Source organism: Corythoichthys intestinalis, chromosome 6 (genome assembly GCF_030265065.1).
Source record: "Corythoichthys intestinalis isolate RoL2023-P3 chromosome 6, ASM3026506v1, whole genome shotgun sequence".
In the NCBI taxonomy this organism is placed as follows: Eukaryota; Metazoa; Chordata; class Actinopteri; order Syngnathiformes; family Syngnathidae; genus Corythoichthys; species Corythoichthys intestinalis.
Window position 1 is genome coordinate 14,508,772 of NC_080400.1, and position 23,471 is coordinate 14,532,242.

The window sequence follows — 23,471 nt, forward strand, 5'->3', positions numbered from 1 at the left end:
AATTCTCAGTTTTCTGACTAAGGAAAAAGCTGCATCGTTGGCCGCATGAACAAGCAGACAAATTTAAAAGGGAGCGGGATAATAAATTGTTGTAGTTGCTGCATTTGTCACGATGGTGTGTTGTAGAACCGAAATGTCCACTAACACTGCTGGCTGCCTTATTAACATGTCAGCTTGCATACAAGCAAAGGTCTGTCTCTTCTTTTGGCATAAAATACTACCTCGATATACACTTTAATTTATGATTCATGATGTTGTTACTCTTTTGTAAAAAGCATGTATTATATCTCTGATTAAAGCCATGTGTGGAGTTTTCAGTGCCATTGTCTGGGTGGTTTTATTCTGGAATAGTTGGTCTGTTCCAGTGCCAATTGGAGTCAGTAAGGAGTTCCAGTTCTTGAGGTTTGTTTGTAAACAACCAAAGCCAATGCACTTTTGACACACTTTGAAATGCGATATTCTGTTGGTTAAATGTTCATTAATAATTTAGATGTTGAGGTTTTCCTGCCGAGGCCAAAGGAAGACTAAAGAAAAACAAAAAACTACAGAGCTGGCAATTCCTAGACACGCAATTTAACAGTTAGCATGACAACAGTAAACTCTTCTCCAACGTTACTCAATTAGACCTAATAACCAGGATTTACACTGGGTGACATTGTGTTAAGGTAGTAGAATACGTCAAAACCATATATTGCCCCAAATTGTCCATGATATCAATTGTCTAACTCCAAACTAAAGCATTCCTTTCGACCGCAACATCAGCTCTGGCCAAAATTAAGTCATTTTTGCTCCCAGAAACGTAGAAATACGTTCTATTTTTAATTGCTTCATTGTCCCAAAAACGTATTTTGCGTTTTTTTTGTTTGTTTGTTTTCCAGGAGGAATCTATAGCTTGTGATCTATCTGAGAAACAAACAACAAGGCTCCAAACCCATTTTAAAGCAATAAAACTGGCCACTGGAGGGCAGTAGCACATTTTGTAAAGACCCGCAACCCGATTCAACAGCAATGAAAGGCCGGGCAGCACGGTCGGAGCGCTGGCGGCAGTATGCCAGGCGGCGGACGACCGAACAAAACAACCGAGAGGACGCCTGGAATGCCAGGCGTTAGACGACGGAGCAAAACGACTGAGACCACCATGCAGCGGGCTCGCCAAGCAGACCCCGCAGAGATTCAAAAATAACCCATCTTTGTGAGACAGACAACGATGAGGGAAAAGTTTACACGGCAGACGCGGCAACAACGGCGTCATCTCTCAGTAGTCACGTGTAAACAAATTTTTACTTTGCTATCAAAAGCTCTATTAGTCTTGTTCATTATGATATTTTGTAAAATGAAAACATTCTTCAGATGTTTGGGATGTAACTAATGCAAAAATAGCTGTAGTAAAAGTAAAAGTTATGTTTGAAATGTATGCATTTACAAAAAGCTAATTTTCTCCTTTATTTCATCAGAAAATGGAAAATTGCTCAAACTAAGCTATTTTCTAATGCTGATTTCTAAAGAATGGAAAAAGATATGAACTTAATTTTTTTTCTGCTGAAAGAAGAGAGTCTAATCTTTCTTTTGGTGGGTTCCCTGTTTATATAGCAATAGAACATAATTTTCTGTGGGCCTTGCAAAATCAGTCAAAATCCAGAAAAACGGCTTTGAGCGAAGGGCCTTGCTCTGGTGAAAATGGCTCGGAGTGAATGAGTTAAGAGACCATAAGAAGGTAGGAACATTTTTTTTTTTGACTGTTAAACTCTGTTATTACATGAAAGGTCTTATTAGCGGAACAGTTTTTGTAATATCGCCGACAATCCAGTCAAAAAATGCCTTCAAATTGTACAACAGCCTAACCTGTCCCATTTCGGCTCTGGTCAGATTGTGTTCTCATTACATAGTGTGGGCGGCGTCTCCACGATCGCGTCTACGCCTAATCTCATCAGCGGTGTATATAATAGGGGTGTGCCATCTTAGGCACCCCACGATTCGATTCGATTACGATTCAGGGTGTTTCGATTTGATTATTGAACGATGATCACGGTATTGATTAGAGGTGTGCAAAATTTCCGATTCTTAGATTATTCGCGATTCGGCCGTGGAAGATTCGAGAACGATTCACAAACATCCAAATTCCGATTATTGAAATATGCCAAGTAAAGTGGAAGTACAACACACTCAGCGCGCCGCGCGGGCTTCGGGACGGAACGGAGCGGGAGTAGCTAAACATTATGCTTCTCATTAACCGGCCCCTCGGGTAATGCCAACGCTCAACTCACGGCTCTAGCTCAAATCATGCCACGAGATAAAAAAACACAACATACCTGACTGCTGCCGAAAAGCTGCTACAAGTACAGCTAAGCTACATAATGTTAAGGTAGATATCATTTATATAGGATTAGATGGATTATAGACTCGGTAGCGGTAGCAGCACATCTGCAAAAAGCTAGATGCGGGCGTTAGTAAACGGCCGCCATCTTAAAGCAGTAAACTTCCCTGCAATGCTGTTGTAGCGAACCTTCCAAGCAAACCTAATTAACTTTTTATCTAAAATACTCCTAAATCGGTAAAATATTGACTTGAATCTATCTTTAAAATAGTTTGAAAACTTTCACATGTCAAAAGTAGACAAAAGGGAAATTATGGAATTACGGGAGCAATTTTAACAACTTTAACGGTTGATTCACAACATTAAATTAATTGAATGTAGTTTAAAGCTGCTGATACAGAATGGGGACTGGAGTTTTTTTATTTAATGTTATTTTTGTATATTTGTTTACTGCTATATGTTAACTTGATACTGAAATAGTAGTTTGGTTTAGCCTGAGAGTATTTTTGAACAATTTTGGAACTAATGTACAAAACTTTATTTAAAAAAAAAAAATAATAATAATAATAATTAAAAAAAAGGAGGGGGGTGCATCAATAATCGTTTTATAATCGAATCGGAGCCTCTGAATCGTAATCGTAATCGAATCGTTAGGTGCCCAAAGATTCCCAGCTCTAGTATTGACGATGATCGCGGTTATCGCGATTATCACGGTTATCGAGATTAACGATGCATCGTACATTACTAGTGCCAGGTGACAGTGACAGAAATAGAAACTTAAAATTTTAAGTTAGGGGCCACTGTGCTCCTAGTAAAAATTGTTTGTCTGGAGCCCTGTACTTATGGAACCCTTTACCCAATTGGCTGAGAAATTTCAGTTAAAAATGTCCAACAAATAAGCTATAGTGCAGGCAAAAATTCTTTCAAGATGTTGACTTTACCATGACGTTTCATATGGCTTCACTTGCCCTAAAACTTGTCCTAAATAGCGCATAAAGAACATTCACAGAATATTCGTGAGAAGAGAAGCATGGTCTGTTGAGTTTTTGTTTTTGTGTGTGAAGGTATTAATAATTGAGGATTTAGACACAGTTCAAGAGCTCTGCACATTAAGAAACCTTCACTTACATTGCAGCCACCTGTCAGATTGCTGGTTTACACCGCTGATAAACAAGGCTAACGAGGCTAATCAAGACTTTTATGATGTTCCAATCACAACAATTCAAATGAATCCATACAAGTCTCGTTCTTGTGTAAGGTTGCAATATAATCAAATCAAGACTTTCCACACATTGAACCAAGCATTGGATCTTTAACTCAAACCTGGCGTCCACATTCATGGACATCACATTTTGAATCAAGGAATCAAATTTTAATACTAAAGGCTACATTTGGGCTCCAGTCAAATGTTGCCGCCATGGAAATCAGTGCCAGCTCTGTAGAAATGTTTAAATCTTGACTAATTTCACATTTGGTCAAAACACACCCAAGTACGTTTTTTTTTTTTTTTTTTAGTCGACTTGAAATACAAGAACCTTAAAAAACATCAATTTTTTAAATAAAAATGCCGTCTCAAATCCGGTATTTGGAACACTTTTGGACATTAAAAAAACAAAAAAAAAAACCATAACACTTACCTAATACATTGACTTGTGTGGATGCTTGGGAATTTCCTAGTGGAAAAGTGGACGCCTTGCAAGTGTATACGCCGATATCATCAAGGGTTACGTTGTCCAGGGTGATGCTGACATCGCCGGTCGTGGCAGAAACGAAGGTGACGCGATTGGCTAACTCTGTGGGGATGGATGTCCCGTACTCTGAGTGGTACACTGCGAGAATCTCCTTGCCTGAAGGGAGTTGGCGCTCCCAGGAGCTCTGGATAAGTTTCAGGTCGGGCACGGACCCGATCCAGCAGTTCAATGTGATCTTCTTGCCCTGCACTGCGTCCAGTGTCTCAGGAACCACCACCAAATTGCTGGTTACACCTGCAAAAATAAATCAACCCTCAATGTTTGTGTCACTATTCTATTTTACCATTATTAAAAAACACTAATAAATAGAAATACACGCTAAATCTAATCTAGTGTTTACCTTGTAGTTCCTCAAAGGCGACGAAACAACTGATTTACACCGACCCAAACATTACGTGTATATTAAATCATATTCTCAAGTATTTCAGGCCAGTTGAGTCAAACATTTAATGACCCACTCGTATTTTTTGAAGGTCCGTTTTAGCTCTGTTGACATGTTTACAACGCAGAGTTTGTTATATTTGGGAACCATCAATCTGCTGTGTGTGCCTCTCGGATGTGCGCGCTGAGTGAAACGTATAAAAGTGGCCCACCGGCTGGTATTTTGGCTCCTTGGCATCCACGCAAGCGGTTAGCCGCAGCAATGCTATGGAGCTAGGCTGAGGCTCCCCTGTGCTCTCTGTAATTTCCCTGATTACACACAATACACACAATTTCTCGCATGCAAAATAAGACCTGAGCGTGCTTGAGTCAGACATTTTGTTTGAATGGCAAACTATTGTTGAATTGTGTTGTAAACTTGCCAGCTGTGCTATAGTACTCGGGCTTTCCCGACTCCCTCCCCCCTCAACACTGCTTGCCCAACATTGTCAAAATATTTTCCGTGGGATTCTGGCACCCGCCTACATTCAAGTGGGGGATTTTTGCCCTAATAACATAGCTTTACTTGAAAGAGGGAATTCCTGAGAAGGGTATCACTATTTTTAGATCCACAGTCTGGACCCAGAAGTCGACATCATCAATCTTTTCTTGTCAAACGTCACATACAGATCAACTCAAATTCACAACACCTGTCATAGTAAAGCCAACTGGAATGTTACTTGTCAACAAAGAACCCCAACAAAATACAACATTAAACCTAGAAAAATAAAAGCAGTAACAGTTCAAATATCAATCGTTAGCCTAATAGCGCAACTGTTTTTTCTTCGCCTCTCTGTAGAATCTGTCAAACAGTTGATGATGGCAATCCACAAATGTTCAACTGAGTTATCAGTTTCTTGTCAAACAAACAGATGAACACAAATGCCTCAAAACATCCACACTGTCCCACCTAGTCCACGTTGTCGACGTCATCGATGACGTAAATGCGTCGACAGGCACAACATACCGTCGACGGCTAATGATTGATTTAAAAAAAAAAAAAAACATGCAGATAAAGTTTAGAATGGCGGATGCTCAGGATGCAAGCGGTGAAAGCGGCATAAAGCCCAAAAAGCAAAAGGGCCAAAGCCTGGAATCATTTTGATGAAAATAAGGAGAGTGCCACTGTGTGTGGTCTTTGCAATGCTGCGTTCGCTTACCACTGTAGCACATCGGCCATTAAACGAACACTTGAAGCGCCATCACCCAGGTGTAATTTTGGAAGACAGCAAGAAACAACAAGCTGGCGGATCGTAAGTCCACATAACTAATGTTTTTTTTGTTTATGTTGCCTTTATGATCATCGTATTAACGTGCATCATTCATTTTTTTTTTCACGTACTTCACGTTTTATTTACACTGCTGCTGCTCCCGAAAGCTGTAGATCTCCAGTCTCTCGACATATATATATATATACACTCACCGGCCACTTTCTTAGGTACACCATGCTAGTAACGGGTTTGACCCCCTTTTGCCTTCAGAACCGCCTCAATTCTTCGTGGCATAGATTCAACAAGGTGCTGGAAGCATTCCTCAGAGAGTTTGGTCCATATTGACATGATGGCATCACACAGTTTGTGATTTGAGTGACTTTGAACGTGGCATGGTTGTTGGTGCCAGAAGGGCTGGTTGGGTATTTCAGAAACTGCTGATCTACTGGGATTTTCCATCTCTTGGGTTTACAGAGAATGGTCCGAAAAAGAAAAAATATGCAGTGAGTGCCAGTTCTGTGGGCGGAAATGCCTTGTTGATGCCAGAGGTCAGAGGAGAATGGCCAGACTGGTTCGAGCTGATAGAAAGGCAACAATGACTCAAATAACCAACCGTTACAACCAAGGTAGGCAGAAGAGCATCTCTGAACGCACAGTACGTCGAACTTTGAGGCAAATGGGCTACAGCAGCAGAAGACCACGCCGGTTGCCACTCCTTTCAGCTAAGAACAGGAAATTGAGGCTACAATTTGCACAAGCTCATCGAAATTGGACAATAGAAGATTGGTAAAACGTTGCCTGGTCTGATGAGTCGATTTCTGTTGCAACATTCGGATGGTAGGGTCAGAATTTGGCGTCAACAATATGAAAGCATGGATCCATCCTGCCTTGTATCAACGGTTCAGGCTGCTGTTGGTGGTGTAATGGTGTGGGGAATATTTTCTTGACACTCTTTGGGCCCCTTGGTACCAATTGAGCATTGTTGGAACGCCACAGCCTACCTGAGTATTGTTGCTGACCATGTCCATTCCTTTATGACCACAATGTACCCAACTTCTGATGGCTACTTTCAGCAGGATAATGCGCCATGTCATAAAGCTGGAATCATCTCAGACTGGTTTCTTGAACATGACAATGAGTTCACTGTACTCAAATGGCCTCCACAGTCACCAGATCTCAATCCAATAGAGCATCATTGGGATGTGGTGGAATGGGAGATTCGCATCATGGATGTACAGCCAACAAATCTCCACCAACTGTGTGATGCCATCATGTCAATATGGACCAAACTCTCTGAGGAATGCTTCCAGCACCTTGTTGAATCTATGCCATGAAGAATTGAGGCAGTTCTGAAGGCAAAAGGGGGTCCAACCCGTTACTAGCACGGTGTACCCAATAAAGTGGCCGGTGAGTGTATATATATATATATATATATATATATATATATATATGCAAAAGACATATACGGTAAATACGTTTTTGGGACAATGAAGCATTTAAAAATAGAACGTATTTATATGTTTCTGGGAGCAAATGAGTTAAAAGGGTAAATATATGAAACCACTCCTTGATGTCTGCGATTTCTGCATGGCGATCCTTGTTATATTACCATGTTTCACCCATAAAATCCCCCCAAAATCCAGCTGTGGCCATTCAGAGGTTTGTCTTGACACTCGGTGATACATGCTACATTGAGTTTTAGGATCGAAAAAAGGTATGTACGCGATAATATCTCGTTAAAATTGTGGCGTTCTTAATTCTGCTCTCTCATGCCCTCACCTCCAGTTAGGGTTTTGCTGTTTTTTTAAAAAAAATGCCCTCCTGTTCAAAAATGTTCTTCCCACAGAAAATTGGGATTTTAAGCATTTCAATGGTGTATCACACATGCGTATAGGACAATTTTGAAATTTTGCCAAATTGGGGGTCTCAGAGCGGAACTTCAAGTCACCTGAGTGTTTTCCGCCCTATACATATAGTAGTATGATATAATATTAATACTATATATTTGCCAGCAGCATTTAACATCATTGTTTGTGATTTATATTATTATTATTTATGTTTAGCATTTATACCTTAACAAAGCATTTTAAGTGTTCCACAATTTTATTTTGTGAATAAGCGTCAACAAAAATGGATTTACTAAATTAGTAAAACAAATATAAATATATTTAGATTAGTCGACTAATTTGTAAAAAAATTAATAAATAAAATTAGTCGTTTGGAACAGCCCTAATCCACGCACACACAAAAAATACCTTTTGTCAAAAACAGGTGAACTCAAATAGGCCAAATGAAGTCAATTATAGTCATTTGAAACCACCTCAACACCAGCAATTGTCCGACAGGGACAGATTTGATTGTTACAAGCGATGACACGGTAAGCTAACACTGGTGATCGATGTCCGCACACACATGTGCAAGACTTATTCCCCAACTGCTACTGTACCACTTTGGCGTGGGTGTTGTCTTTCTTATCCCGTGTAGCACACCAAGAACCTAGAACCGAAGTGCGCGCCATGTGCTGTTTGCTTTAGCGTAAGCGTAGGGGAGCATGTACATAAACACAGGGCGGGGGTGCACAGAGCAGACTCCACCCTGACCATTAGGGTGGCGGAGAAGGAGAGACAGATGGCCTCAATGTGGGATACCTACAGGCAGGAAGTGTGAGTGTGGAGGAAAAGTTGGCATGGCAATGACGATTGAGCTGCATGAAACATTTGCTGAAATACGTCTGGAACACAGACAAGGCTGAAAATCAGTTTTTGCTCTTGAACCCCTCTATAAAATAAACTGCTGTATTGTAAGCCAAAAGAACTTGTGTTTGATAGAACAATATGTCTATATGGTGCCATAGCAGATTCATGGCGCATTAAGTCCCGGAACTATTTTTAATTTGTCCGTTTTACCCTGGAAACGCCCTTTTACACACCTCACGCAACTGCTTTTGTTTCAACCCAGCCATAAAACGAAGGTAAGTAATCGTATTTATTAGGGGTCTAACGGTACACCAAAATCTCGGTTCGGTACGTACTTCAGTTTTGAGGTCGCGGTTCGGTTCATTTTCGGTACAGTAAGAAAACAAAATGCAAAATATAAACGTGCTAAACTAGAATTCTGCTCAAAATGTAGTGGGTATTTAAAGATAATCCAACAACAATTTGCCTTTCAGACCCTGCGTATTGGTCAGCTTTCTTTCTGAAAGAAAGAAGAAAAAAGTCCTGTGCTACAGAGAAAAGCAATCCCAATGACAAAGATTTTAACATGTATTTTACAAAGGAAATGCCTCAATGAATCTTTTTTTTTTCTTATGAACGGTTTTCAAAAGCATTATTGGTGGATTTTCTCAAGTTAAAGCGCCACACAGAAATTAATAAATTTAATTGTGTAAGCAGGATGTGCGTTTTATACTTATTATTTAATTACAGGTGTTTTAGCTCATTTCATTTTACATAAATGGGCAATTATTTATTTTATTATGTGTTTATATTTTACAAATGTGATGTAGTATTCATTTATATTGTATATTTTATGTTGTATAACTTTAGTTCCTATGTGAATATTAGTTCCTACTTTTTTTGTTGTGGTAGGAAGGTTTTGTATTGAACATGGGGCCATGTTGGTTATTATTATAGCAGAGAAGACAGCAGTAAATCAACAAAGATAAGTCAACTGTGCCCCGATCTACCACTCAAGAGATCTTATGGACTCAAAAAGTAGATTACGATTGCATATTAGTTTGAAAATCGAACGGATCCACCCTAATATTACACGAGTGACTTCCGGCCCAATCCTAGCTAGTAGTATTGATGCAGGAGGCCCGCGTCTCACGTCAAATAATAAACTCTGCCTTTCTTTTTGCGTGCGTCGCGTTGAGCCGCTTCCAGGACGTATCTACACGTGGCCGCACTGTGACTGGTGTGCATTGGCTGATTCTAAAGCCCGCGTTTCACTGCGTTCTCGCGGCGGCCACGTTGTCGCGCCGTTGACGTTTCTGGACTGTCCTACCGTGTTGGTCCTCATTATAGTAGAGAAGACGGAGTTAATATAATCTACACAAAGAAACTAACCCGATCGACTCACAGCGTCGAAAAGTAAGGGTTATATTACGTCAGAAACTTGTTCGGTACGCGTCTGTTCCGAACCGACTACCACGTACCGAAACTGTTCAATACTATTGCATGTACCATTACACCTTTAGTATTTATTAATCGAAATGTCTGTCATTTTAGATTAGAATAATTAATTTATGTCTAATATTTAGTTAAAAAAAAAAAAGACAAAAATATTATTCACTCGCATATTTTAAACTTTTAAACAAATTACGACACAATGACAAAATTAGCGTCTGTAAAAAAGTCATGGATATCTACCTAATAACTATCGCTTAATTGTATTTTTTTTTCGTTACTGTCGCATTTTCCTCGATATTTTAGATGATAATCGATCCAAACAAAAAAAAAATTAAAAGGGTAAATTGATGAAAATGAAAATCTCGACCACTCCTTGATGTCTGCGATTTCTGCATCGTGACCCTTGTTATATTACCATGTTTCACCCATAAAATCTCCCAAAAATCTGGCTGTGGCCATTTACAGCTGTGTCTTGACACTCAGTGATACATGCAACATGGAGTTTTTGGACCGAAACCAGGTAAGTACGTGATAATATCTCGTCAAAAACTTAAAATCATGTAGTCTTTAATTATGCTCTCGTGTGCTCTCACCTCCAGTTAGGGTTTTGCAGTTTAATTTTTTTTTTTTTTTTTAATTCCTGTTCATAACATTTTTTCCCCCAGAAAATTGAGATTTTAAGCTTTCTAATGATGTATCACACATGAATTTGGACCATTTTGAAATTTGGCCAAATTGGGGGTCTGAGAGCAGAAGTGTTTTCCGCCTTTTATATCTGGGAAGTCAGTCGTCCAAGAACTTTATCCACCTGCTCTAAGCAAGCCAAAAGCATTCGTCTCATTATGAAAGATTATTTTGTGATCATGATGTAGTTGTACAGTATATTTACGGGTGCACTTTTGCACTTTCCCCTCGCTTTGTGGGCAGTCCAGGGAAACAATGAACTCATGGGAAGACTTGGCTGGCTTTGAAGAAGTGCTTCAATATTTGTTTCTTTCCCTCATGACATCACTAATTGTGACAAGCTGCTGCGAAGGGTAAATCAAGACCCTCCTCCTGGCGGCCTGGAAAAGCGGCCCAAGTCTGCCGCCGATTGTCGAGCGAAATTCAACGCCCACCCATGGCCGGCGCGCACCTCCCTGGAGGAGCGCGTCAGCTGGATGAGAGAACCACGCCATTAGGTCGGCCTGTGTGCGTAGGACGAAATAAGAGTATTGTTCCTGTTGGTGTAATCAAATATTGCGTACAGACATTCATGAGGGATTGATTTAAAGATCTCACCAATCAAGAATGTAGGTTCTGTGCAGGAGGAAAAGTAGTTTCAGGACTAGCAGAAACATGGACATGACAAATCAGGTCTGGAAGTTGTTGCTGTTGGCCGAGAGCTTTCAACTAATTGGCTGCTATTGATGGCAATAAACATTTGGACTGGGAGGGCTTTGTAACAATGCAGATCAAGCTGTATTAATATACAAACTGCGTCAATTATGTCTTTTTGGCTAACCCACAAAATGTATGCATTGTAGCTTACTTTTTCTCTGAACACAAAGGAGGAAAATAGGGGTGCATGATATCCATTTTTTGAAACCGATACCGATATCGATAACTTCCTGCTCCTCAAGGCCGATACCGACACGATAACCGATAATGCATATATCATTTTTTAATGTATATCAATCAGTCAATATCATTGACCATGTGTCCCCTGAACAATGAGCACTGATCTAAAACAAACATAAACCCAACAGGTATTGTGCTTTGTCAGCAGATAAAACATTTGAAACATTTATAGAACAGCAAGCATATCGATAAGCAAAAGGCCTCTCAATAACTTGTAAACATAACATTGTATAATACAAACATTTTCTAATTGCCATAGTAAGGTTTATAACTCAGTGAAGGAAAAATACGGCCTCTAGAACAGTAACAAGCCTTTGCATACTGGCAAAACAGGAGTGGAAACAAATGCATACATCCCAATCCGATACCAAAAATATTAACAGGCCCGATAACATATATTGTTATTGGATTTATTGGGATGACGTCATCATTCCTATTATCGGACCGATAATTATCGGTCCCTCTAGAGGAAAATAAAACTGGTTCAACTGAAGTCCAATTTTGTAAATAACAATTGCAATACGTACTCGCTAGGAGTGTAACGGTACATGTATTTGTATTGAACCGTTTCGGTACGGGGTGCTCGGTTTGGAACTAGGGCTGGGCGATATGGCCTTAAGCACGCATCACGATAAATTGAGCAGATTTACCTCGATAACGATAAATGACGATAAATCCACCCAAGCAGACTGTTATATAATTTGAAAATCTGAATCAATGCATGAAATACAGTTTAACCGTTTCTTGTTGATTTATTTACCAGCTTTCAATTTAATATATTTAACAATTGTACATGCAGTCTAAACATTAAGTATACAAAAATTTATTGTAAACAATAAGAATTCAAGTATGAACATTTAAAACAGCTTGTATGGCTTGAACAATGTACATTGTCAAAATCAATATGCCTGTGCAAACATGTCATTGTAACACAAATTACTTACAGCTTGAACAGTACACTTCAAAAAGACAACTTACTGTTAATGGCTGCTGTGACATAATTACTCAACACAAGTGTTTACTGCAGGGTTTCGTTTTTTTTTTTCCCCAGTGCATTTTTTAATACATACACACACACACATTAAAGCTGCATTGATCTAACGACACAGAATTAAGCACATACAGAAAAATAGCTGGGGCCATTAAACAGTTATATTATAATTTTCACGGTTAGATTGTACTTTATGCTGAATGCTTTACCATCACAAAAGCTATCAGAGAAATCACACACAGACAAGAGATACACAATAACATGATAAACTAATGCTGCATTCCAGAGAAGTGGGAAGTCGGATTGATCCCACTCGGATGGTACCAGTTCCGATATCAAAGCGTTCCAAGCAAATGTAAACAACAAAGATGGCCGATCGCGACGAGGTGTTTTTTATTTTGGCCATCCAAATACATTTTGACCTCCAGCGAACCTGCCTTCCTATAAGCGATCAAATAGTAGAGGAAAAACGACGGCTGCGTTATAGCCCACACTGTAAACTGCCTTTTTTTTTTTAGTTACATCCTTTGCTGATCGTCAATATAAAAACATAGCACAATAAAGATAATTCACTATATGAGGAAAAAATACATGGCGTCTCAAATAAACTTGATTTACTTCATTATTGTGTTATCATTCAATACGTTTTCATGAGCGCCAATTTGTCCAGTGACGTCAGATTGAAACAACTTGGAAGTCAGGGTAGTTATTTTTTCTCCGACTTCGCGACTTGGACCTACCAGTTCGAGTGGCGTTCCAATGATATTTTCCAACTCGGAGGTCGGAAAAGTCCAGACATCCCACTTTTCTGGAACGCAGCATAATTGCTAGATGTAGTCAGAGACCAATCCACTCATTAAGTTCAGCTGTTTCAACTAGTTTAGAGCCGCTATCCGACTCCATCACGTTCATTTGTAGCGTTAACCGCTAGCGTTAGCCTGTGGCTTGGCTACCAGTAGAAAGCATTGAAAGCATCCTCTTTGGAAATCGTGAGAACAAGGGAGGACAACGGGTGAAAGTCTGTCTGGGTGCTGCCAAGAGTCTATTTAATGTCGGGTGAAAGTTTGGCGAACCACCCTTAAGCAACACTCCATCACGTTTGCTTGTAGCGTTAGCCGCTAGCGCTAGCATACCGGGCTCGTTTTGTTTGGCTTCCTGATAACCACGTGATTCCATACGTAAGCACACTGTGTCACTGTCTGCTTTCTTAAAGGGGAATGAACATAGCTGAACAACAGAGTCAAAGCGGGATGAAAAGACTATATTTTTTTGTTTTATTAAATTACCGAATTTACCGTCATGGTCAAAATGATGTCGGTCATCGTAAAGAATTTCGGTACCGGTAAATTTTCGGTTTACCGCCCTGCTCTATTTGGAACGGAGGCGTAACGAACGAGTTTCTGACGTAATGTAAATGCACACATCCCAATCCTATACCAAAAATATTATTGTTATTGGATTTATTGGTAATGACGTCATCATTCCTAGTATCGGCCCGATAATTATAGTGCACCTCTAGAGGAAAATAAAACTGGTTCAACTGAAGTCCAATTTTGTAAATACCAATTGCAATTAGGGCTGTCCCAAACGACTAATTTTCTCCCGATTAGTCAGCCGACTATTTTTACAATTAGTCGACTAATCTAATAATTAAAAAAAAAAAAAAAAAATGTTTGTTTTTGTGTACTAATTTAGCAATGACATTTTTGTTGACGCTGATCAATTCACAAAAAACATATCGGAACACTTAAATTATTTATTAAAGTACAAATAAACACATAAATAATAATAAATCACAAATAAACAATGAGTCCAAATGCTGACAGAATTAACTAGTGTAGCATCCCGATTGAAAAGGTGGTCTCTTAAACTGATGGTTTACAACTTTTATTCCATCCTTGATGTAATCACACCGTAAGAGCTATGGTGCACACAAATAAAACAACACAATTAGAAATTAACAAAAACTTTTCACCTTTTTCCTTTTAAACCTTATTCATATATCAATGAATTGCCTTTACCTTAATTTATTACCTTATCATTGACAATCTGTCCCTTGAGTGCAATCACTGTATATACTGTATATATTTATGACCTTTTAACCTTATATAATTTTCTTTACCATAAAATAAACCATAACATGAAATAAACCTTTCAGTTAGCATTAAGGACAATACTAATAGCACTTATAGGCCCATTGTCAATGAAACATTATCATTCAGTAAGGCGACAGCACCCTCTGGTGTACAAAACATGAAAAAAAAAATTACAAACGGTGACGGCGCTTGAGGTGTTTATTCACGGCCGACGTGCAGCCAAGCTTGGCATTGAAGAGACAGGACAGAAGAGTGTACCCTCCGTTGTTTCTTTGAAATAAGTCAATGTTTTGGACACTGGTGCGCTTTTTTTTTTGGCTTTGTGCCGCTTTCCACGCTTGCATACAGAGCATCCGACATTCTGAACTTTCCACGCATATATATATTTTTTAACCCTTCATTAACCGTCGACGGGATGTTGTGCTCGTCGACGGATTTACGTCATCGATGACGTCGACTATGTCGACTAGTCGGGACAGCTCTAATTGCAATACGTACTCGCTAGGGGTGTAACGGTACATGTATTTGTATTGAACCGTTTCGGTACGGGGTGCTCGGTTCGGAACGGAGGCGTACCGAACGAGTTTCTGACGTAATTTTAAGTGCTGTCAAATTTAGCGGGTTAACGGGCGGTAATTAATTTTTTGAATTAATCACGTTAAAATATTTGACGCATTTAACGCAAGCGCAGAATGCCCGCTCATGCATCCCATAATCCCACTGTTACGTCCCACGGACGGCTCGCTAAGGGCGTAACAAAAAACGAGCCACACACACAAGTTGCAAGTGGACACAAATTTATTCACACAAGTCGAACTCGCAATGAACAAAATGCGGAAGAAGCTGGCTTCAGCGTAAGCCCAGGCCAAAACAACAAACAAAATGAAACTACACTTAAACCCCACCCGCTAAGTAAACCCTGATCGTAAAAAGGAAATAACAAAAAGACAGTCACTACCCTGGCTTCCTATACGAAACAAAACAGGAGAAAACAAGTTGAATGAAAACGGTAGTTTGCGCCTACTGCTGCGGTGCTCTTATTTACAGTGGTAAACAAAAACGATCCAATAACGAATGAACACAAAAGACTTCACCGAAAAAGCGGGAGTGCAACAAACTAGCGATCAAATCACAGGTGAATGAATGGTGAGCAAACAGCTGGCGAGGAGAGGAGGTACGCGGCACATATGCTCCAAATGCTAACTGTCAGAGTGTTGACAGCGGCTAGTTTTTGAAGTTGGCACCCATCAGCGGCGGCGAGGTCGTTTTCCTGTCCGGCGTCAATCAGAGTACGTCACGTTGGGAGGGGAGGCAGCCAGCCGGCGGACGCGACGATCAGCTGACTGACAGTCGCAAAAAAGATTACAATTAAACGGCTAGGGCCGTCGCACCACTCAGAAGTGCAGTGAGCAGCCTGGGTAACGGTTAAATGTAAACATGGAAGAAAAGCAGGTTGGCCCTCTGGGTGGGGAATTCAAATTTAAAAAGAATATAGATGGAACAACTCTCAGAAAATGTAAATAATTTGGTTTGCCTCAGCGACTGGCTAGAGGATGAGTAGGGAAGAGGGCCACATTTACGTGTACGCTACACACACTTTGCACACATTATAAATAATACTGTTTTTGTTACTGTTCTAAGGCTCTGTTGTGTCTTTGTTTTTGCAGAGGAAAAGAAAATGTCTTCAACAGAAATAATATTAATGTTAATGCCATCTTGTGGATTTATTGTTATAATCAACATATACAGTACTTATGTACTGTATGTTGAATGTATATATCAGTCTTGTGTCTTATGTTGAATGTATATATCAGTCTTGTGTCTTATCTTCCATTCCAAAAATAATTTACAGAAAAAATATGGCATATTTTAGAGATGTTTTGAATTGCGATTAATTATGATTAATTTTTAAGCTGATTAACTCAATTAAAAATTTTAATCGTTTGACAGCCCTAATAACCCTTACTTTTCGAGGCTGTGGTCATAAAGTTAACATGAGAAAGTTGAAACTGTTCAGTGTTGCAACTGTTCAATTTTGCACATCAGATATTTTTTTTTCAAGAAAAAGTCTGAGCCAATGTTTGTTTTTCAATTCTTCAATTTTTCAATTCAATTTTTGTTTTTCAAAATATCTACATTTCAGAATATTGTATTTTCTATTTTTTAACAGAATTCTAGCTTTGTATAGGCTAATGTTCCTATTGTTGAAAGCACAAAAGTGTGTAATAAACAACTAGCACATTTATATTTTGCATTTTGTTTTCTTACTGTACCGAAAACGAACCGAACCGTGACCTCAAAACCGAGGTACGTACCGAAACGAGATTTTTGTGTACCCTTAGACCCCTAGTACTCGCGCATAGGTCACAATTTCTTTTTACCAAATTTTTGTCTAAGCCAATGATGCTGTCCTCGCTCAGATGATTGCCCAATTTAAACAATTGTAAAACTGAAAAAGCATTAAACTTAGCATTAGCTATGTATGCTAACTTTATATGCAGACAAGTACGCTAACTATACAGACAAGTTACTCTCAAAATAATCTACAAATGTCTAACATACAAGATACAACATCTCGTACAACAATAAAAATATGCGCTGTACTGAAGACAGGGGTGTCCAAACTTTTTGCAAAGGGGGCCAGATTTGGTGTGGTAAAAATGTGAGGGGCCGACCTTGGCTGACGTCCTTTACGTAGAACAATATATTTAAGCACATTTTAGCAAGCCATTCTGTGTGTCACATTTGCTTTACTACCGTACTGGCCCGAATATAAGACGGCCCTGATTATAAGACCCTCTTTTACAAGACTCAAGTTTGAAAAAAAGACTTTTTGAACACCAAATTAATTTTTATACAGAAAATAATTACAGTACATCTGAAACAAATGATTATAACAATATATTTGAGAGATAAAGCATGTTATTTTGCTTCATTCAAATCTTAATATCTGAACTTTTAAATATGTAAACTAGAGCTGAAACGAGTAATCGAGCAACTCGAGTAACTCGAGTTTAAAAACTGATCCGAGTAATTTTATTCACCTCGAGTAATCGTTTATTTTGACAGCTCTAAGCATCACGTTTTGCTAGGACTACCTTTAATGCGGGACAACGCGCTGTCACGTGCGGAGAGGAAGAAGGGAAAAAAAAAAAAAACTTACCGCAGCCGACAGCCGCCACAAACGACGCCGACGTTGCTAAATACTAGCCCGCACAATGCCACATTGGTAACAGGTAGCATCTGGTGCGTCTCATAGAGATCACATGTATGTTGAACTAGATGCGAAATGACAGACTCGGCCGCGTCTGGGGAGCGTTTGTAAACAGCCGCCATCTTAAAGCAGTACAGCGCTAAGCGCTAATAAAGAGCGCTAAGCGCTAATAAATAAGTTTAATGTTACTGTCGCTACTAGCTCACGTAACGTTAGCCCTGCGGAGGGCTAGGTTTCAATTAATTATGACCACTGTCGATGCGTGGCTAACGTGTCTTACATACAGGCTTTAACATAACATAGCATTGTGGAGTGATGAGGGTGTAAAATAAAAACTTAATCATGCTAACTATCAATTTTAGCTCAGTAGTCATTGCTGGATAAAACACCAAGTAGCACTGGTCCCTAATGTGCTCCAATACAGCCTGTATCATACATTTATTTTGAACACTGCAAAAACTCAAAATCCTATCAGGACTTACAGTTTAGACTAACTTAAAACTTAACTAGAACTTAAAAATGGCTTGACACAAAGAGAAATTCAATTGAAACACGTGGGAAAAAATCCTAACTTTTAAGTGATGTGTGTTATCAAGTGTAACGGCATTTTTAGGTAATATATATATATATATATATATATATATATATATATATATATATATATATATATATATATATATATATATATATATATATATATTTTAATAAGATCTAAAAGTTTTTTGAGTGAAAGCAGTGAATTAGTCTTTTTTTTTTTTTTTTTTAATTCTAGTTACATCTGAGATGCAATTGTTGGCTGTTTTCAACAATATACATCGAAAATAAAGACATTGATTGACTGAAAATGGTTCAAGATTAGATGAAATGTCTTGTTTTCTCATGTATATGTATAATTGCTCTTCACCTAAAAATATATTTGTTTTATCCGATTACTCGATTAATCGATAGAATTTTCAGTCGATTACTCGATTACTAAAATATTCGATAGCTGCAGCCCTAATGTAAACTTAAGTGCAATCACATTCATAAATGAATGGCTTCTGATTTTTGAAATGTACTGTAAATAAACCAATCTATTGTGATAAAACAACAAAATAGCAATAACTGCATTAATCATCAAAGTGAAGTCTAACTAACTGTAGTCTTGAAACAAATCTGAATAAGGAAAAACATTGCAATAAAATAATGCTAACTGGTTAAACTTGAGAGTATCTGAGATCTGTCATGACAGAACATTTTTTCAATGATATCTGGCGCCATCTAGCGTCGTGAATGGGGCGAGTAGCTGAGATCTGTCATGACAGAACATCACTTCAATGATATCTGGCACCATCTAGCATCGTGAATGGGTATAATGTCTAGACCGCGAATAGAAGACGACCCCCTCTTTTCAGTCTTATTTCAATGCAAACACCGTCTTATATTCGGGCCAATACGGTATTTTTTTAAATTAATAATTTCAACAATCTTGCAACTAGCCTTTGTGGCTTTCTCTTTTGACTGTCGGGCTCTTGTGAAATACTGCTGCTGTAAAAATTAAACTAGCTTCAATTTTTCGCTACTTATCTTCCCTGTATTCTTGTCTTACATGTCAACGTGTCTTGTATGGTAATATCGCCTCACATTGAACTCTTTAAAAACAGCGACTGTCTCTTTGCAAATGAGGCGGACACAGTTGTTGTGTATTTTAGTGAAGTAATGTCCAATTTCTACCTATCCTTTAAGCGTCGGCCGTCGCAGTCAACTTTTTTTATTGTTGATTGTCTCCATTTTAGAAAATTGGGAGTAACGGGTCACACGGGGTACTGTTGCTTAGAGTGCTGGTGCCTTTTAGTGGGTAAATGAGGATAAGCATTTAGTGTGTAAGCTACTTCATGTGCTGGTAGCAGTACTGCTGACCAATTTATTAAGTCTGTGTGCAGGCCAGACGTTATTGATTTTATGACAGAGGCTGGGGGCCGGATGAAATTTGACCACGGGCCGCACTTTGGACATGTCTGACTTAAGACAAACAGTACTTACGAACAAAGCTTTCCCAAGGACAAAATAAAGACCAACATCATGACCGAAGATGCAACTGTGTACGTTGTTCAGCCATCTTAGCTTTCGCAACAAATTATGTTGCCAAGTGGCTTCAAGAGGATGCTCTAGGAGCGCACAAAAAACCTGATAGTGATGAAAAGGAAATTGATCACTTCCATCCATGATAATGAGGTTATTTTTCCAGAGTTAATGGAATTGCTTGGTTTGTGTACTTAGTTGTTATATGTAAGTTGTTACTAAAGAAAAATACTGTCAAATAATAAAATTTAGTTGTTATATGTGAGTTGTTACTAAATAAAAAAATACTGTTAAATAATAAAGTATACCGTTTTATTTGTTTGTCATATTGGTATTGAAAATTGGTCCAAAAATTTGCCCAAAAATCTGCCTATAGAAAGGACAACCTAAATACCTACTTTTATTTTATTTTTTTTCCCCACAGGTGCACATTGTAAGATTTGCAATTATTCATGAAATGGCCACAATATTTTAAGAGACAATTAAAGAAACATGTTTTTTGGAAATATTTCTAAAACGGTTCTCAGTGGTTAAGCGGAGATTTTCCCATTATAAAAGAATATTTGCAAGTCCCAAATTTGTTTGTTTTGCTTCTGTGTTCATCATCAGCCAATCACGAGCCCAGTTTCCAGTCTTTGTCTGGTTTACCACAGCTCTGTACGCCCCGTAAACTAATGATGCGTCAACTTTGACAGTCTGAATTATGTCTACCACTCAAGCAAAACCATCGTTACGAATCTCAAAGGATTCAAGACAAGAACAGAAGCAAGATAAGGATATTTCATTTGGCTTGGTTGTGCTACATTATTTACCATGTGGTTCCATTGACCGGGGCAAAGAGTCTTTACGCTTATATATATTTAGTCGGTCATTTAAATTTAAAAAATTAAGCAATTAAATCATCTTTGTGGATGCTATCAATGCATTACAAAATGATTTCTTTGCCAATGGGTTTGTATACATTGAGAAAAGTAGCCCTCCCTTACTTCAGTCATGGTGACATCACCTAAATTGGACCTCGTATCACAGCTCTTACTTGTTATTACTAAATGTTGGAATTTTTACATTGAAAACATCTTGAAGGAAATTGTAAATTAATATATAACTTCTACAAAAGACTCATCGCTTGCAACTTAAAGCAATATCAAGCAGTATACTGGCAACCCGAAGAGTGAGGGCATTTAGTGCAAGGCAATATTTTAATCAGTACCTTCACTATGCCTGGGAAAAAAAAAAAAATCACATGCTAAGGTGGTAAACAAGTGAAACATTGTGAATGCTCGGGTTACTTTCAGAGCAGCATATAACAGTGGCTTGTGTCCAAAGACATCAACAACCCTCCAGGGAGGCCTGCTGCTTCTAGCTGGGCTAGCCCAACCTCAGTCCAACCCTAGCCACAGCCTCGCCCTCTTTTCCTGCCGCCACTCATTTTTAAGGGGGCGTAGCAGGCTAAGACATAATGAGGGTCAGTGTTTCATTACTGTTTAAGGGTGTGTGCACAGGCTAATAATGCAAAGGCAATATTAAAGCTCCATTAAGATGATCCCTGGGCTTCTGTTATTCTGATCAAGGACAAACAAATGCAAAAAAACCCAAAAACACCAGAGCATAAAATGCTTCAAATGAGGGCGTAATCACACTAATCACAATAAGATAGTTCAACCATGCCAGATCAGGGCAGGATTTCCACTTCTTGTCCCATTCTCAGTTGGAGTTTTAGGTCATTAGAAGGTCGAGAGGAGCGTACACATTGGTCACCAATTAATCGAAGGATACAGATATAGGCATTTTAGAGTGTTTTTAAAAAATTACAATTAAGTAACACTTGCATACCTCAGGAGAATATACAAAGGAAGAGTAATCAGAAGCCAAAACCTCAGAACTGAGAAGCAGCAGTGTTGACAACATACACAACATTGTGCTGCTGAACAGAGACACATTTACATTCACTACCAAACCTGGTATTTTTGCCGTTTTGCATATTTATATACATACTATGTGAGACGAGGGATTTTGTGTATGGCTTTAAAAGGTGGGGCTTTGCTTTGTTATTAATATGGCAGCATCAGAAACAGGTGAACTTCAAGTTTTTTTTTACCTCGCCAAATTAGCAGATTTCAGGGCTCCAGACTGCAAGCAAATGGTCCCATTTTGCAACTACCGTATTTTTTGGACTACAAGTCGCACCTGAGTGTAAGTCGCACCAGCCATAAAATGCCAACGAAGAGAAAAAAAACATATACAAGTCGAACCGGAGTATAAGTCGCATTTTTTGGGGAAATTTAAACAAAATCCAACACATAGAACAGACATGTCATCTTGAAAAGCAATTTAATATAAAATTAGGGCTGTCAAAATTATCGCGTTAACGGGCGGTAATTAATTTTTAAAATTAATCGCGTTAAAATATTTGACACAATTAACGCAAAAATGCCTCGCTCAAACAGATTAAATTGACAGCACAGTGAAATCTGTACTTGTTGTGTTTTTCGGAGTTTTGTCGCCCTCTGCTGGCGCTTGGGTGCGACTGATTTTATAGGCTTCAGCACCCATGAGCATTGTGTAAGTAATTATTGACATCAACAATGGCAGGCTACTAGTTTATTTTTTGATTGAAAATTTTACAAATTTTATTAAAACAAAAACATTAAGAGGGGTTTTAATATAAAATTTCTATAACTTGTACTAACAATTATCTTTTAAGAACTACAAGTCTTTCTATCCATGGATCGCTTAAACAGAATGTTAATAATGGTAGTGCCATCTTTTTTATTTTTTGTTATAATAAACAAATACAGTACTTATATACCGTATGTTGAATGTATATATTCATCTTGTGTCTTATCTTTCCATTCCAACATTAATTTACAGAAAAATATGGCTTATTTTATAGATGGTTTGAATTGAGATTAATTACGATTAATTAATTTTTAAGCTGCAATTAACTCGATTAAAAATTTTAATCGTTTGACACCCCTAATAAAAATACAATAGAGAACAACATGCCGAATAAGTGTACAGTGCATGAACAACAAAATGCGAATATACTGTCCTCACCAGGACGCTACGGCTCGGTCCTGGCTATTCACTGGGCTGAACTCCCAAATGACGATGCTGGACGTCCGTATAATTTGCTGAATCAATTTCGTCCTCGATACCAAACAGGTTCGCATCGACGTAAATAATAGAGAACAACATGCCGAATAAGTGTACAGTGCATGAACAACAAAATGCGAATATACTGTCCTCACCAGGACGCTACGGCTCGGTCCTGGCTATTCACTGGGCTGAACTCCCAAATGACGATGCTGGACGTCCGTATAATTTGCTGAATCAATTTCGTCCTCGATACCAAACAGGTTCGCATCGACGTAAATAAATGATAATTAGGTGCTTTTACAGCAATGACATGGCACAAACGGTTAGCATACGTTCGCTAGCATTAGCGCACCGTTCAAACAACCACACAACTGACCCTAAGTGTCCGATCGCGGGTGGAAAACACACAACAGAAAATATGATACACACAGGCGTTGCCTCTGTAGAGATATTTTACAAGCATAAACAATGAACTTAGGTTCGCAGCCGTGTTTCTCTCTCGCTAACTCGCCCACTCACTCAGCTACGTAGCTGTCGGTCTTTTGGCGTGCGAGTGCATTTCAA

General features: G+C 38.7%; 1 protein-coding gene across 1 annotated transcript in view; it reads right to left on the reverse strand.

Annotated features, from left to right (window-relative positions):
* LOC130917476 (nectin-3-like protein) overlaps window positions 1–23,471 on the reverse strand; it is an 88,458-nt gene that overhangs the window by 34,018 nt on the left and 30,969 nt on the right. Inside the window, exon 2 of the mRNA XM_057838922.1 lies at window positions 3,952–4,299. Coding sequence (XP_057694905.1) covers window positions 3,952–4,299 — 348 coding nt within the window. The remainder of the gene's footprint in view (window positions 1–3,951; window positions 4,300–23,471) is intronic.